The 15,437-nt window shown below is 51.0% G+C and overlaps 1 protein-coding gene across 1 annotated transcript; it reads left to right on the plus strand.

The window, feature by feature from the left end:
* The first annotated feature begins 8,581 nt into the window (after positions 1-8,581).
* Kcns2 (potassium voltage-gated channel modifier subfamily S member 2) lies at positions 8,582-10,015 on the plus strand. Its single transcript, XM_052161324.1, has one exon. The coding sequence runs from the start codon at positions 8,582-8,584 to the stop codon at positions 10,013-10,015; it is 1,434 nt and encodes a 477-aa protein (XP_052017284.1).
* Positions 10,016-15,437: the final 5,422 nt, after the last annotated feature.

Genomic DNA, 15,437 nt, shown 5'->3' on the forward strand with positions numbered 1-15,437 from the left:
GGAGCTAGGGAATCATTCAGCAAACCCAGAGCAGGCTCAGGCCCTGAAAGTAACCATGGAAACAGGAGCCCACAGAGGCATCCAGGGTGTGGGATGGGTAGGTGGGTGGATGAATCGATGGGCGATGGATGGGTAGAAGGGTGGGTGGATGTTGCTTTCACAGCAGAAGGGTAAGGGCTGGGGCAGTAGCTGTGAGCACCTTGGAGCTGAGGTTTGGGGAGCTGGGAGGGTGTCCGAGGCAGGCAACCGGGCATTCTAAAGGACAAGTGGATTGGAACAGAAAGTGTTCAGAAATACTTTCTGAAATTTATTTCAAGTTCCTAGCTGGGGATGGGGTCCATATCAGGGCAAGAAGAGGGAGATGGATCTTAGATCTGGGGTTCTGTGCTTCCCCCCATCTGGGTGGATTCTGACACAAGTCCTTGCATGCGTGCCCGCCCCCTCCATGGACATCCCAGCTATAGCTTGAAGACACAGAAACAGAGTTGTCGCCTCTCTGTCGTTGTCGCCCTTGGGGTGACCCTGGGGCTGGGGGAGACTGGCCACCTTGCACCAAGTGCGTGTGTCCTGGTTCTGTAGCTTCTGAGTCTGTCGTCCAGCTGCCAGACACTGTGACCTACATGAAATCTTCAGTCTTTCTCTTTCTGTCTCACACCCTGCTGCTTCAACTAAGAATCTTCACACGCACCGGGTAGAAGTTCAGGGTGAGAAATACTATATTGAGAAAAGAAAAACAAAGTTTTAGCCAAGGCTGAGACAGTTCCTTTGAGCCAGCTCAAGATTCTCAGGGAGGGCGAGCGCCCTGGGTCTGTGCCGATGAAGGCTTTTCAGGTAAAGATGGTGAGTAGGAGTTCTGTGCCCCCTTTCCTTCTTGCATGTAAAGGGTGTCTCCATCTGCTGCATCCTGCTGCCCCTGATTCCTTTGATCCACTTTGTCTCCTACACCATCACCACCCACCCACCTATGGTTATATGTGGCCAGATGATTGATGTCTGGTCACACGACATGGACAGAGCAAAGTCTGCCACGTCTAGACCCGTCCTCGGAAAAATCCACACGTCTCACGGCACTTTTCTACTGTTGATGCAGACAGTCCCAGGAGAAGACTCCAGGCCTCTGGAGCTGGGTGCTGGGTGCTGTGGGAGGCTATGCCCCAGTTCCTATCCCATGAGGGAGCAATGACCCACTCATTCTGTTAAGTCTCTGGGACCAGGGAGCTGGTTACGGCAGTCATCCTTCAGATAGCTAAGAGGCAGATTTTGGAACTAGAGATGCATGCTTGAGTCTAAACAGCTCCCATTCAATGGATATCAGTAGAAGAAAGTAACAAGAGAACCAAAGCCGAGGTGAACAGCAGTCAGGCAATCTGCTCGTAAGAGAGCGCGTGAGAAGGCTCAGGGCTGAAAGTGGTTATGGTTGGGGACCTCATTCCTGCAGCACACTAGGCCTGGGATCTAATTTTCACAATAGTCATGAATTAGGGACTATCAGAAGTTTAATGATGAGGGACTCCAGGCACAGCGAGAATGGGTATTCAGGCTCCCAAGGCTAAAAGAACTGAATTGGAAGGGACTACAGTAGTCATTTGAGCCAGTTTGCCTGGCTTCTCTGTACTGCTACTTATACCACCACCACCATCACCACAGCCATCACCACCATCACCACCACCACCACCACCACCACCACCACCACCATTACCACCACCACCACTATCACCACCACCACCACCACCACCATCACCACCACCACCACCACCACCATTACCACCATCACCACTATCACCACCACCACCACCACCACCATTACCACCATCACCACCATCACCACCATCACCACCACCATTACCACCATCACCACCACTGTCACCACCACCATCACCACCATCACCTTCACCATCACCACCACCATGCATAGCTAATATCCTCCACTCTTATTCTTCTTCATCAGTCACCTGCCACAGAAGAGAGTAAATAGATTCCACCTGTACATCCATTGACAAGATAGATTGCTCTGACCCAGGCTTCTCTCCAGGCTGAGAGGATGAAGCCAGTGGAGGGGGCTGAGGGCCTCAGTTCACCTGTTAGCTACCTGTAGAAGGAGCATGAGGGAGGAGGGAGGGAAGCAGACACAGAGGGGAGGCATCCTAGGTGTCTGAGAAGGACCAGGGAAGGAGAGAGAGATGGCCAGATACCGAGGCATGTGAGGGCAGGACCAGGAAGGGCCTGTCTTTGTAGCCGTGTTGGCTTTGTGCTGTTATTTTGTCCTCGTGCAGACCTAAAGTATGATCTTAACTAAAACTTCTTTTAATTATTCTAGCCCAAAGGTGTTCTGGAAACTTCAGGGAACTACCCAAGGAAGCAGAGCAGGGGGTGAGGTAGAGAATCTCAGGAAGAAGGGGCTCAGAAGAGGAGGCAGGAGGGATAAGAGCTGACCCTCAAAAGCAGGCTCAGTATGGAGGGGCCCTCCCCTTTTTATTAAGAGCCTTCCCTCATCAGCCTGGAGGGGCTACTGTTGGATAGAGGGGTTTCCTCTGGGGATGAATCCAAATGGCTACATAGGACTCTGATAATAAAAGCCTCCAGCTCTCTGTCAAAAAGAAACCCAAAAGCCATATAAATATTTACTGCTATTTCCTGAGAGAATACTTAATGAGCAATTGCATTCATAATAAGCAGCAAAACTTCACAAAATCTCCTTTAGGTTTTCTCCTAATCATGCCCATCTCCCACACAGTTGCACTCCTTCCCCACAGTGGGCTTCTTAAGGTCTAAGATTCAGTTTTCCAACTCTGTAGTCTTCAATGCCTGTTCCTTACATTACCTGCCTCCAACCCAGTGGCTTCCACTGGAAATCCACCTAAAAGGTTACCTAACTACTTTCTCCTTAGTCCTTTTTTTTTTTTAATGTGCGTGAGTGCTTTGCCTGTATGTGTATGTGTGGTCTGTGTACATCAGTGCTTTCCCTGCATGTGTGTGTACTATATGCTTCAGTGCTTTGTCTGTATGTATGTGTGTGTGTGTACTATATGCATCAGTGCTTTGTCTGTATGTATGTATGTGTGCACTATGTGCATCAATGCTTTGTCTGTATGTATGTGTGTGTGCACTATGTGCATCAGTGCTTTGCCTATATGTATGTGTGTGCATTATGTGCATGAGTGCTTTGTCTGTCTGAATGTATGTGTGCATTATGTACATGAGTGATTTACCTACATGTGTGTGCACTATGTGCTTGAGTGCTTTGCCTGTATGTGTATGTGCTGAGTGCGTCAGTGCTGTTCCTATATGTGTGTGTGTGTGTTGAGTGCATCAGTGCTGTTCCTGTATGTGTGTGTGCACTGTGTACAGCAGTGCTTTGCCTGTATGTGTGTGTGCTGAGTGCATCAGTACTGTTCCTGTATGTGTGTGTGCATTATGTGCATGAGTGCTTTGCCTGAGAAAAAAGTATGATTCTCTTCAAGCTAAAGGATTTGTAGGGCAGCAGGTACCAGGAGTCCTTCAGCAAGCAAGGATTAACAGAGGCAAGGTATGTGTGTGTGTGTGTGTGTGTGTGTGTGTGTGTGTGTGTGTGTGTGTTGGGGGGCGATGGGGGGGAGGCCGTGGCGCTTTCATCATAGGCAGGCATGGAAGACACAGCAACTGTTCTTGGAGCTGACCTCAGGGTGCAGGCTCACGGCACACGACTGTGGGTCTGCCCCTTCACAGATCTGTCAATCTTAGCTCCATCTTAGGCCTACACTGGGAGCTTTAGGAAAAAGCTGTGGATTGGTCTGGTTCAAGGCTCGGGGCATCATAGGGACTTTGACCAGCTAGGGGATCCACTAGACTGCTGGATCCAATCAGTTGCTGAAGAGACTCCCCCACCCCACCCCCATAGCTCGGAAGCTTCTCCAGTCACAGCGCCTCTCTTTTTCCTTCAAGAGATGTTGAAGCAAAGACTCTGTCATGAAACAACCTCAGATAGCAACTGGAGCCTTGTTCACTCACCCCTAATTGGTATTCAACAGCTGTTTAATGTCTGCATGGTGAAGGCACAGGCAGAAGCAGGCCGAGAGACTCACAGCTGACCGGAAGTCATGCTTTGGAGGAGCTGACATTTAAACAGGTCCTGAATGATAAGGAAACAAACCCTGTCATGTGAAGCTGCCATGATTGTAGGTAGAAAGGCCACAGGGACAAAGGGAACATATGGCCAGGGCACAAAGGACAGCAAAGAGATGAAGTTTGAGAGGTGGCAAGTGCTACATAACATGGAAAGTCTTGGGGCAGTGACGGTCAAGCGGCTTTCCTTCTCAGTGTGTTGGGAAGGCCCTGGGATGCTTTCAGGGGTCAAGATATGACCCTCTTGTATTTGTAAGAGACATTTGGGCTGCCATGGAAGAGAGGCCGGTAGGCAGCAGGATTGGTGTGGGTAAGAGTGGTCTATTCCATCAGCGTCCGGGATGGATGGGGCTCTGTCCTTCTGCAGAGTAGGGAATGCAGGTCAGGCAGCCCAGCTCACTCTAAAGGCCGCTGAAGCAGCCCCCTCACCTGTCAGGAAAGAGCTGAGTCTGTGCTATGTGGGCTCAGCTGAGATCTGTCTTGGCAGGGGAAGCAGAGAGACAGTCACCCAGGTGCAAGGATCTGGGTCACCACCCAGGATCCCCTCACCCCCATTCCCAGTGTGCCCTTCTCCCTTCTCCACCCCTTCAATACCTCCCTCAAGCAACCACCAGGGAAGCAGGCAGCTATATTTTAAGATCAGGGTTCAGACCTCTAAATAAACCATAAACAAAACAGGCTTCTTTGCTACAGAAGGAGGGAGACAGCTCCATTTCTCTCTAGTGCATTGACTGGAAATAAACAAGCGGCTCTGCCTGTCACATACACTTAACTCTGCAAAGGCATCTGTCGGCTCAGGAGCGTCTGTTTAGCCTTTCCAAGAAAAAGCTCACGGCCCCAGACTCAGGCTTCTCCCTGCAGACTTCAAATTCACTTTGATCCAGAGAAAGGTGGGTGTGGCCCCTGGCCCCACAGGAAACGTTAATTGAGGGTTCCAATGTAGCCTGGGGTCTAGAAGAGGATAAGGGTGGCTGATGAAAGGAGAGAACAAGAAAATTGTAGAAGGAGATGAGTGACAGGTGGGGGCAGAAGGGCGGAGCTCTAGGTGGCAGAGAGTGGCCCTTAAGAGGGGACTGAAGTCTGAGAGCCCAGAAGCCTGTGGAGGGACAAAGAAACAAAGGCTGAAAATTTCTTCTTCCTATAATCACAAAGGAAGAAGAAATAAGTGAGATAAATAAAGCAGATAAGGAAAGAAAGCAAGGGTCATGAAGTCCATTTCCTGTTCCTAGGAGGAGGGACCCCAGATACAGCAGGAAGGGGTGACCAATAAACAGAGCTCAAGGAGCCAAGGCACACAGGAGTCAGGAGCCACGGCTGAAGGACTGCGCGTGTCTGAGAGCAGTGACACGCAGCAGAGCCCACACAGACATGTGTAGAACACGGTGACTGTAAGGCTTGGGGTTGCCAGAAGCCAACTAAGAGGATGGGGAGCAGGCTAGAGAGAGTGGCTGTCCCCAGCTGCTAAGGGCACCTGCAGTGTGGAGCACTCACAGCCACTCTCCAAGGTGTGGCAGGCATTGCAAAGGAGAGTCACCAAGCCAGTGATTCCACATCCGCCAGTGCGCGTGCCCTCTGCAAAGGCTGGCACACTCCCACCAGCACACTGTGGGCATGAAGGAAAGCAAGGAGCCTCCAGACAGAGGCCCATCCAGGGTGGGGGAGATCCAGACTTCAAGTGATAGGTCCAGTCAGACTAGACAGAGGATAAAGTGAGGCTACAGACCAGACTCCCATAGAAATGGATGGTTAGAGCCAGGAGAGGAGGTACACACTTATGATCTCAGCACTCAGAAGACAGAGGCAGGCAGAGTGTGAGTTCAAGGTCAGCCTGGGCTATATAGTGGGCTCCAGAACAACCAGAGCTACACAGGGGAAGCCTGTATCAAAAAATAAGACAGGGATGGGGGGACAGGTTGAGGGGGGGGGGGAGGGAGCAGCAAGGCAGTAGTAGATAGGGTGACAGGGACAGGCACAGTGATAAATGTATGAGGATGGTATTATTTTATATGCTACCCGATCATTCTAAAAACCAAGTAATTACAAATAAATGGACACACAGATACCAACTGGCAGGTCACTTCCTACACACACACACACACACCAGCACCACAGCCACCACCCCTGCTGACACCACTAGCATCAAACATAAAGAAAGGAAGCTCTCACATGAACCACACCACCCTATTCTTCCCTCACAGAACTGCTTTTGCTGGAAGCCCCACACTCACAGAGGCTTCAGAGGCATGGGTGTACCATCCTCTCAGTGAGGACAGACAATGCACACATCACATATGCTCAAAGGCTGCCACAAGGAGTCATACTTGGACCCAGTGACCCAACACAAAACTAGATCAAGGATTCTTTTCAGACCCTCTGAGGAAGTCCAAAGTGGGCTAGTCTTTTGCACTGTTTACATAGTTCTGGAGATCAATATCCAGGGCCTCAGTCTAGAGCCAGAACACCCCTCAATTCAGGAGGTGCCCTTAGAGCCACATAGGAAGAATGTGTTTCTCACAGCCGTGCTGTTTTTCTGTGAGTCTGGAGCCACCTTATAAGAACTGTCCTATGACTTCTGACCAAGACATGTGGATAGTAGCTAGCTCCCTGCTAACTGCATTCCACAGTCTGAAAATGAGGACTTGCATTTGCTCAGAGACTAGAGGATACCAAGGAGCAAGGGTCCATTTTCCCACTTGGTCAATGGGAGGACCCTAAGTCTTGTGACTGGGGATTCTGTGCTGAAGTAGGGGTTTGCACAGCACACAGTCACATATTTTATGTACATACCACACTAATGTATGCCCAGATCCCCATACATGGCACACTATATCTTCCCATCCACCGGAAGACTTACTTGTCAACACTGTATACAGACATTGGGTGGGTCCTACCCTTCTCAGACTACACACATGCACACAACTCCAAGTACTCCCCCGAAGCTCACACACTACACCGGTTTGTACATACACGGTATCACGCAGAAGTCACAACTCCATTACTCCTCCCCATGCCAATAGGACCTGTGCACACACCCAACCTCTTGCCCCACCCATATCCCTGCCACAGCTCAACCTCAGCCTTTGCTGACAGCTCCCGTTTTCTGATAACCCCATTTCCAGGTGTAGGAAACTTTTCTTCAGGTTTCTAAAAGAGGAAGCCAGTAGATCATTCTGTTGCTGCCCTATCTGCCCCATACACAGAAGCCATCCTTCATTCTCTAGTCTGGTTCCTACAGACCCAGCGAGGGAGGAAAGTCATTGTAGGCAACCCTCTGAGCCCTGGGGTTGCTGACAATAGCAGCTGTCCCCGGAGGATGCCGAGGGAGGGGGGAAAGGTGTCAGCTTCGCGCAAAGCTGGGGGGCGCCCAGAGAACGGAATGATGCCCCGGAACGTCTCACGAGTCTGGGCGGCGACTGTGCTCCGGGTTGGAGCGCTCGGAGCTGTCCGTTCAGCACCGCCGCGCAGCGCGGGGCTCAAGGCCCTCTGCAAGGCGCACCGGCTCGGCTCCCGCCCCCGCTCCTCGGGCGCCTGCGGAGTGGGCTCCTGCCTCTCGTGGTGGGTGAGGGGCGCGCGGATCGGAAGAGGGGGGCTCCACGAGCGTCGGGGCCACGCAGCCACCTGTGAGCCTGTCGCGGATGCGGGCGGCGGTGTGGGGGGCCGGAGAGTGAAGGAGGCGCGCGGCGGACCCCGCCTGCCCGGTGGCGGGGCACACACACAGGCGCACGAATCGACATCCTCGCACCCGCGCGCACTCGCGCAGCCAGCCAGCGGCGGCCACCACGACGATGCTTGCCAGCAGGTCGGGGAAGTTTCCCGCCGGCCTCGGCCGCGGGCTCCGGTGCACCCAGGTAAGCGCTTCCAGAACGCGCAAGGCGAGCTCCGGGAAGGCGCAGCGCACGCGGCCGGGGAGCACGGCGCCAGAAGGGCGCGGGGGTGGGGGTGAAGGGGGCTGGGAATGGGATCGCTCCTTGAAGGATGGAGACGCTGAGTTGACCCTCTTACCCCTCAGCCCAGATTTACGGACTAGAGCGGTGAATTTCCTTGCCTCCCCTGAAATCTCCGCGTCCCCTCCTTGGCCCGGCCCTGCCGGTGCGCATCTCATCTTGGGTCCCGCCTGTCTGCGGCGAGAGGGCGGGGGCGTCTCCTTGGTCTGCTCACAGGCAAGGTCAGCACGCAGCCCCCTCAGGCTTTCAGAGCCAGGTAGGCGCCACTCCCGGGAGGAGGTGGAGGCCCGGGGGTACTGAAACGTTCACCCTGGCCTCGCCTCGGGAAGGGAGTCGACTCCCATAGAGCCATTCCTGCAGCCCAGTGCCGGCCGGCGGCCGGCCGCACCTTAGAGACCCTGCTGGAGAGGCCCGGCAGACACGGGTGAAGAGGAAGAGACTGACTGGGTGGGGAGTGCCAGCGCTCGCACTGATGAGTTCCCTCTGCTTTCAGGTGTAGCGCCCCCGCGCGGCGCGGGCGCCTGGGCATCTCCAGCATGACCCGCCAGAGCCTCTGGGACGTGTCGGAGGCCGACGTCGAGGATGGAGAGATCCGCATCAATGTGGGCGGCTTCAAGAGACGGCTGCGTTCCCACACGCTGCTGCGCTTCCCCGAGACACGCCTGGGCCGTCTGCTCCTCTGTCACTCACGAGAGGCCATTCTGGAGCTCTGTGATGACTATGACGACGTCCAGCATGAGTTCTACTTCGACCGGAACCCTGAGCTCTTCCCCTACGTGTTGCATTTCTATCACACCGGCAAGCTTCACGTCATGGCCGAGCTGTGCGTCTTCTCCTTCAGCCAGGAGATCGAGTACTGGGGTATTAATGAGTTCTTCATCGACTCTTGCTGCAGCTATAGCTATCATGGCCGCAAAGTGGAACCTGAGCAGGAGAAATGGGATGACCAGAGCGACCAGGAAAGCACCACTTCCTCCTTCGACGAGATCTTGGCCTTTTATAATGACGCTTCCAAGTTCGACGGGCAGCCCCTGGGCAACTTCCGCAGGCAGCTGTGGCTGGCGTTGGACAACCCGGGCTACTCAGTCCTAAGCAGGGTCTTCAGTGTCCTCTCCATCTTGGTGGTGTTGGGCTCCATCATCACCATGTGCCTCAATAGCCTGCCAGACTTCCAAATCCCGGATAGCCAGGGCAACCCTGGTGAAGACCCCAGGTTCGAAATCGTGGAGCACTTTGGCATCGCCTGGTTCACATTTGAGCTGGTGGCCAGGTTTGCTGTGGCCCCTGACTTTCTCAAGTTCTTCAGGAATGCTCTAAACCTTATTGATCTCATGTCCATTGTCCCGTTTTACATAACTCTCGTGGTGAACCTGGTGGTGGAGAGTTCTCCTACCTTGGCTAACTTGGGCAGGGTGGCTCAAGTCCTGAGGCTGATGAGGATCTTCCGAATTCTCAAGCTGGCCCGACACTCCACAGGCCTCCGCTCCCTGGGCGCCACCCTGAAGTACAGCTACAAGGAAGTGGGCTTGCTCTTGCTCTACCTCTCGGTGGGGATTTCCATCTTCTCTGTGGTGGCCTACACCATTGAGAAGGAGGAGAATGAGGGCCTGGCCACCATCCCTGCCTGCTGGTGGTGGGCTACTGTCAGTATGACCACCGTCGGGTATGGAGATGTGGTCCCAGGGACGACAGCCGGGAAGCTGACCGCCTCGGCCTGCATCTTGGCAGGCATCCTGGTGGTGGTGTTGCCCATCACGTTGATCTTCAATAAGTTCTCGCACTTTTATCGGCGCCAAAAGCAGCTTGAGAGTGCTATGCGCAGCTGTGACTTTGGCGATGGAATGAAGGAGGTCCCTTCGGTCAATTTAAGGGACTACTATGCTCATAAGGTTAAGTCCCTCATGGCAAGCCTGACAAACATGAGCAGGAGTTCACCCAGCGAACTGAGTTTAGATGATTCTCTACATTAGTTGGGACCCAGACTTACATTGCTGATCTGCTGCTTGTGGTTCCAGCAGTCAGGGCAATTTCAGGGCTGTGGCATCAGAAGTCACCTCGGGAGGGAGGTGACTAGAGGGAGAGCTGCATGGGACATCAGCCCTAGATTGCTTTGCAGTGTTTAGAGGGCTGTTGTTTTTGAGCATGGTGTATCTGAAAACATGCCTTTGCAGCTTTCAGTGGAATGGCACTGGGGTTTGCAGACCGGCATATATGTTCATCTCTCTGCCAGGTGAGCATTTAGACAGCCAGCTTCTCTGTCCATGTGGACAGTATTGTAATGCTCATACCCAGGATTACCTGTGGGTTGAATTGTCTGTGCTCCATATTTCTGAGGTTGCTGTATGAGGTCAGCAATGATATCATGAGATTTGGATCACAACCATGTGAAAATAATCTCAATTATGTATCCATTGCTTTCATTTACCTTTAATACCAAAACAGAGGTTGCAAAGCTAAGCACACTTGACCAATGCAAGTCTTCAAGTTGTCTGTCTTCCTGGTCCTGTCCTTGTGATGTGCATGAATGCACCAGTTATTTTAAAGAAAGATATGTATTGATGTGTAGCTCCTAAGTGTCAGTGTAAGAGAATGTTACTCAGTCAATATGTAGTAAAGACTGACTGTTTTTCCCTAAACAGATGAGTTTAAGGACAGGGACTCTTGCTAAACATGGACCAAACCGCAGGATGCTATACACAGAGTTCACGTAGGCTGAGCCCTTTTACTGATGGTCAGGGCTCTTTCTCCTGGGAGAATTACAGAGACATTTATTTCTGGCTGAGATTCTCAATCCAGGCCATTTTGACCAAAGTTTGCTGTGTCTTGGTATTAGCATGTTTTTCAAGCATTTCTTTTTTAAGATGTTTAGGTCTGAGGCTGTGCTTTTTTTGTCCACTAGAAGAGGCTGGTGTTTCGTTGTCTTTGTGAGGTAAGCACTGTCAGGTTGCTGGCACGGGAGGTAGCTTAAACGTTGTCTTGCCTGCTCTGAAAGCCCATAAAATGAATGTTCTTCTGTTTCCGAGCAGAGTTTGCTTTAGGTGGTTTCGCTTCTAGGACACAGGATATGTACACACGCATATGTACAGTGTTTGATTGCCGTGAGTTCCTGTCGCGGCATGGAAACCCGGCAGTACAGAAGCGTATTCAAGATACAGATGTGCATGAAGTCAGTGTGATTTACCCAGGGTAAAATGCTGTAGTTTTTATTTCCATTGCAATTGCAGTGAGGTTTGGGGGGGGGGAGGAGGGAGGGAGCGGGGGGAGTAGAAGTCAGAAGAAAGAGTTATAAAACCAAAAACTGCTACTTTATAAGATATAATAACTGTGAGTTTCTTTAAAAGCTTAAAACTAGCAAAAAAAACAATAAAAGACAAAAAACAAAAAACCCTTTCAACCGTTAAGCTGTGTTGAAGGGTTACCTCTATTTTCTTTTCCAACATGCCCTTCAGTTAGCACAAAACATTATGAAGGGGAATCTGGGCCCCTTTTAAGGAAATTCTTTCCCATCATTTCTATGTGACCTGATGGTTTTCCAGTGGCTTTCGTTATTGTTGAGTCTTTGGCAGGGTATAGAATCCAGGGATCCAAATATGGAGATAAACAGGCTTTTAATCCAAAGTTTGGGCCTACTCTTAATTGGTCCATTTTGTGTTTTAGTCAGTTAAGGACAATCCACACCTGACAGGGGTGTGGAATGGCTCTTCTCAGAGGGCTTTGTGGACTAGTAGTTGCCATGGGGACGACAGTGTGGGTGATTTTGTTGGATGAATGCACTGGCCATTTAAGGCCCTGGAGCCTTCAGTTGAGAGTTTCATCCGTCTGGAGACTCATGAGGGGCAGAGGGTGGCCGCCTCCTAGTGCCTACGTGCAGACACGTCTATGTCTATTATTCCAAAGCAGCAGGAATGTGAAGTGACTTCAAGGAACCCCGCCTGTGAACCACAAGGGAGTTGGTTTTGGGAGTTTGCACATGGAACTCTTGTTGGCTAGTATCTTCAGCCCTGGAAGACCAAGCACTTGTAAAACTGTTCCCAGTTGCACTGAAGGCAGGGACAGCATAAACCTGAGAGGAATGCTCGATTTGCTGAGGCTAATGGTATCCCGTATCTGGGCATGATGCCCATGGTCCCCGACCCCGGACTTGATGGAAAGAAGAAAAGAGGCAAGAGGCAGAATAACTTAGCCACTCTCCTAAGGATTTTTCTAAATGAACATGTGTAACACCAAAAAAAGAGATACCTACAAGGATGTGAAAGCTGGAAAACTTGACTTTTCTTTTTTGGTAATGACTTGCTTTATCTGGTGCCTTTCATTGGGGGAATCCCAAAGTGCTTTAGAGACTGTTTTTTTTTTAACATTTCTTGTAGATATATGTATACTTGTAAAAGAATATTCCTTTGCCCACCAAGACTTTTAGTCACTTCTGAGCATGAAAAGGTCGCAGGAGCATTGAGTTCCCTCAAGCAGTGGTTTCAGAGACAGACCTTGAGGGAGAGATTGAGAGACCCAAAAGGCTGGGGCTCTTCAGTGGTTCCCATAGATCACAAAGAACGGTGTGAAACCCTGAGAACCTCTCCCTTACCACTGACCACACAGAGGTGTAAAGTTCACAAGTCCTGGCTCAGACACAAACCCTCTGATTAGCCAAGTTAGAGAATGTTTCCCATGGTAGTTTCTCCTCCAGGGAGGGCAGACTAATTTTCTGCCCTGTTCTTGGGAGTAAAGGCTCTAAGGATGAAGCGGGCCCATAGTTTGTACAATTCTTTCTTGGGGGAACACAGTAGAAACAGGCTCCCTCCCGCCCATCTGGCGACTGAAGAACAGCTCCACTCCTGGCATTTGATCTGTTCTATGTTGCTTCCCTGTAGCATGTGGGATGGACATTTGGAAGCGACACGTGTGCGTTGCACAGATACATTCATCTTGGGCTATGTTTCCCAAGTTCCGTATTTCGTAGGTGGGCTGCCCAGGAAGGCGTGTGGGATGCTGAGCTCGTGCCTCGCTCGTCAGGTAGTAATTGATGTTTAATACTTGGATGTGTTATTTCTACTTACTGTAGCACTCAAAGCACTGAGCTGCCTGTTAATTCCTGCTTTGTTTCAATGGAAATTATTTGTTCTGCACTTTGGGATAGCGGCGATAGAGACCACAGGCTGTGTGGTCTCTACTTGAAAGCTTAACTGGTATTTCTTGTATGTTTTAACAGCATGACTTGTTCCAGGGTTGTAATTTTAAACATCGAGAACACTGTATTTGCGATGTCAGTTTTAACACTTATTAACACACTACTGTGCCAGCGCCCTGGCGGCTCCACTGCACCATTACATCCGCTGCTGTGCTTGAGTTGTGCCTTAGAAGGAGGCACATGACTGACATACTCAGGATGCCAGCCTTGCAAATATGCAGATTAAACAGAAAGCAATCGTTTCACTTCCCTAAGGCCCCTCGATGACACACAGTGTGACAGCATCAAGGACATTGGGAAGCGAGGTATTGGGCCACCCAAGAAAGGCTGGACTGGTTTTTGCTTTTGTTTGTGTTTTTGTTTTGAGGGGTTTTGCTTTGTTTTGTTTTTTGGTTGTTTATGGTGTGTGTGTGTGTGTGTGTGTATTCACTTTCACACGTGTGTAGAGGTTAGAATTGATGTTGGGTATTTTCCTCAATTACTCTGCACCTTATATAGTCATGGTGTGACCTCTCACTTGAACCCAGGGCGCAGAGGTTTTGCTAGTCTAGCTTGCCAGCTTGCTTTGGGAATTCTTTTCTCTGTGTCCATGGACTGGGATTATAGGTAGAAGTCATCCTGCCTCCTACCCTGGGTTTGGGGGATCTAAATGATGGTCTTGTCAACCCCACGGCTGATCAGTGAGTGAGAAAGAAAATTTTATTCTTAGCAGGCAGCTGGGGGAGGAGCGTTTGCTAAGATCTGGAGCTTTGGGCTATTTGGTAGAAGGGACCCCAGGGAATCAGAGGTCCCTAAAGGATTTTCTTGTTGCTCAATGTCCTACATTGAGCTTCCATAGCCTGCTCTGACAACCCTGCCCTGTCCCAGAGGACCAATCCTTTTGCAAGTCAAGTGGTCAGTGACAGCGAGGCAGGTGTGGAGTGTGCAGGCCGGCTGTCTGCGAGCATTGTTGGAGGATTCGTGAGCTCTCTCCTCATCCAGGACTTAAGGGTCTAAGGTTTACCTAAGGCTTTACCTTCAACGCCTGGCCTTTCTGAGCCCCTCTTCCCACTGCTGCAGAGTGCGGAGTCGGACAGAATAATTCATAAAGCCCTGCCCACTTGTTCACTTCGGTATGAAAGCAGGATTTCTGCACGCCTCTCCATGTCCTCATCGTAGCACGGACAGCTCGCCGAGTCTCTGATTGATTGTAAGGAAGGTAGAAGAACTGCTTACATACAAGATCTGACATGGTCCTGGAGAGAGGCTTGGGCCTACTGTCTGCTTCAAGTGCCTTGAGTTTTTAGATAAGCAGCTATTGCCTCTTGTGGGCTTTAAGTTTCTCACACTTATATGTAATCCAAATTTCTGCGATTAAAAATTATTAGGCAGAGAGGGAAAGAATCATATGCATTCCATTTGGTTCCCCCCTCTTCGTTTTTCCATTTGTGAAGCCAGGCAGGCCGTTGCCCCTGTTCCCTGAGGTTCCTTGGAGGCTTTCCATGTTCCCTGCCTCACAGGCTCTGCTTAACTGAGGAACTGCTTAGCTGATGGTGTCACGGAAAGAAAGTGACAACCACGGACTAGGAATCCTCAGACTCCATGAGGAGGAGCTGTGCTGGCCTGGCATCTGTGGGACACAGAGAGATGTGAGTGGGCAGAGGGCTGTCTGGAGAGGAACTGTGAACTGGAACTACAGCCATGTGTGTACAGGGGGCACACAGACACAGAACAAGTGGGCGTGGCCTCTCCAATAAACAGCATCTGAGAAGCAGCAGAGGGGCTCCCAAGTTCCCATGCCCAGGGCTTGCAGCTAACCCGTTATCTCTCTCCTGTCTTCTGAGAAGGTGGAGACCAGCAGCCTCCCAGGCCTTTCCTGTTCCCGTTTACTCACTCTGTCTCCGTGACTCTTCTAGACTCTCTTGGGGAAATGCCCTTTCCTGACCCCTGACCCAGGAAACCTCTCTTTAGTTCTCAAGCCCCTCCCAAATTATTTGACCCCACAGAAAAACATCTCCCTACTCCCCTCGTCCAACTCTTAGCTATTACATGCTGCTGCCTGGGGAGGTTCTCAGTCTCCCCTTTACCTTCCCTTGGAGTCAACACCCTTGCAGCCAGGATGCGAGGCTCCCAGGTCTCCTCAAACCAAGGGCCCCAGGCCACATTCAGAAGTCATCATGTCTGATATGGACTTACCATGTATTCTCAAACTTCCTCCAGTCTTCCTT

This window comes from Apodemus sylvaticus, chromosome 17 (assembly GCF_947179515.1).
Source record: "Apodemus sylvaticus chromosome 17, mApoSyl1.1, whole genome shotgun sequence".
Lineage (NCBI taxonomy): Eukaryota > Metazoa > Chordata > Mammalia > Rodentia > Muridae > Apodemus > Apodemus sylvaticus.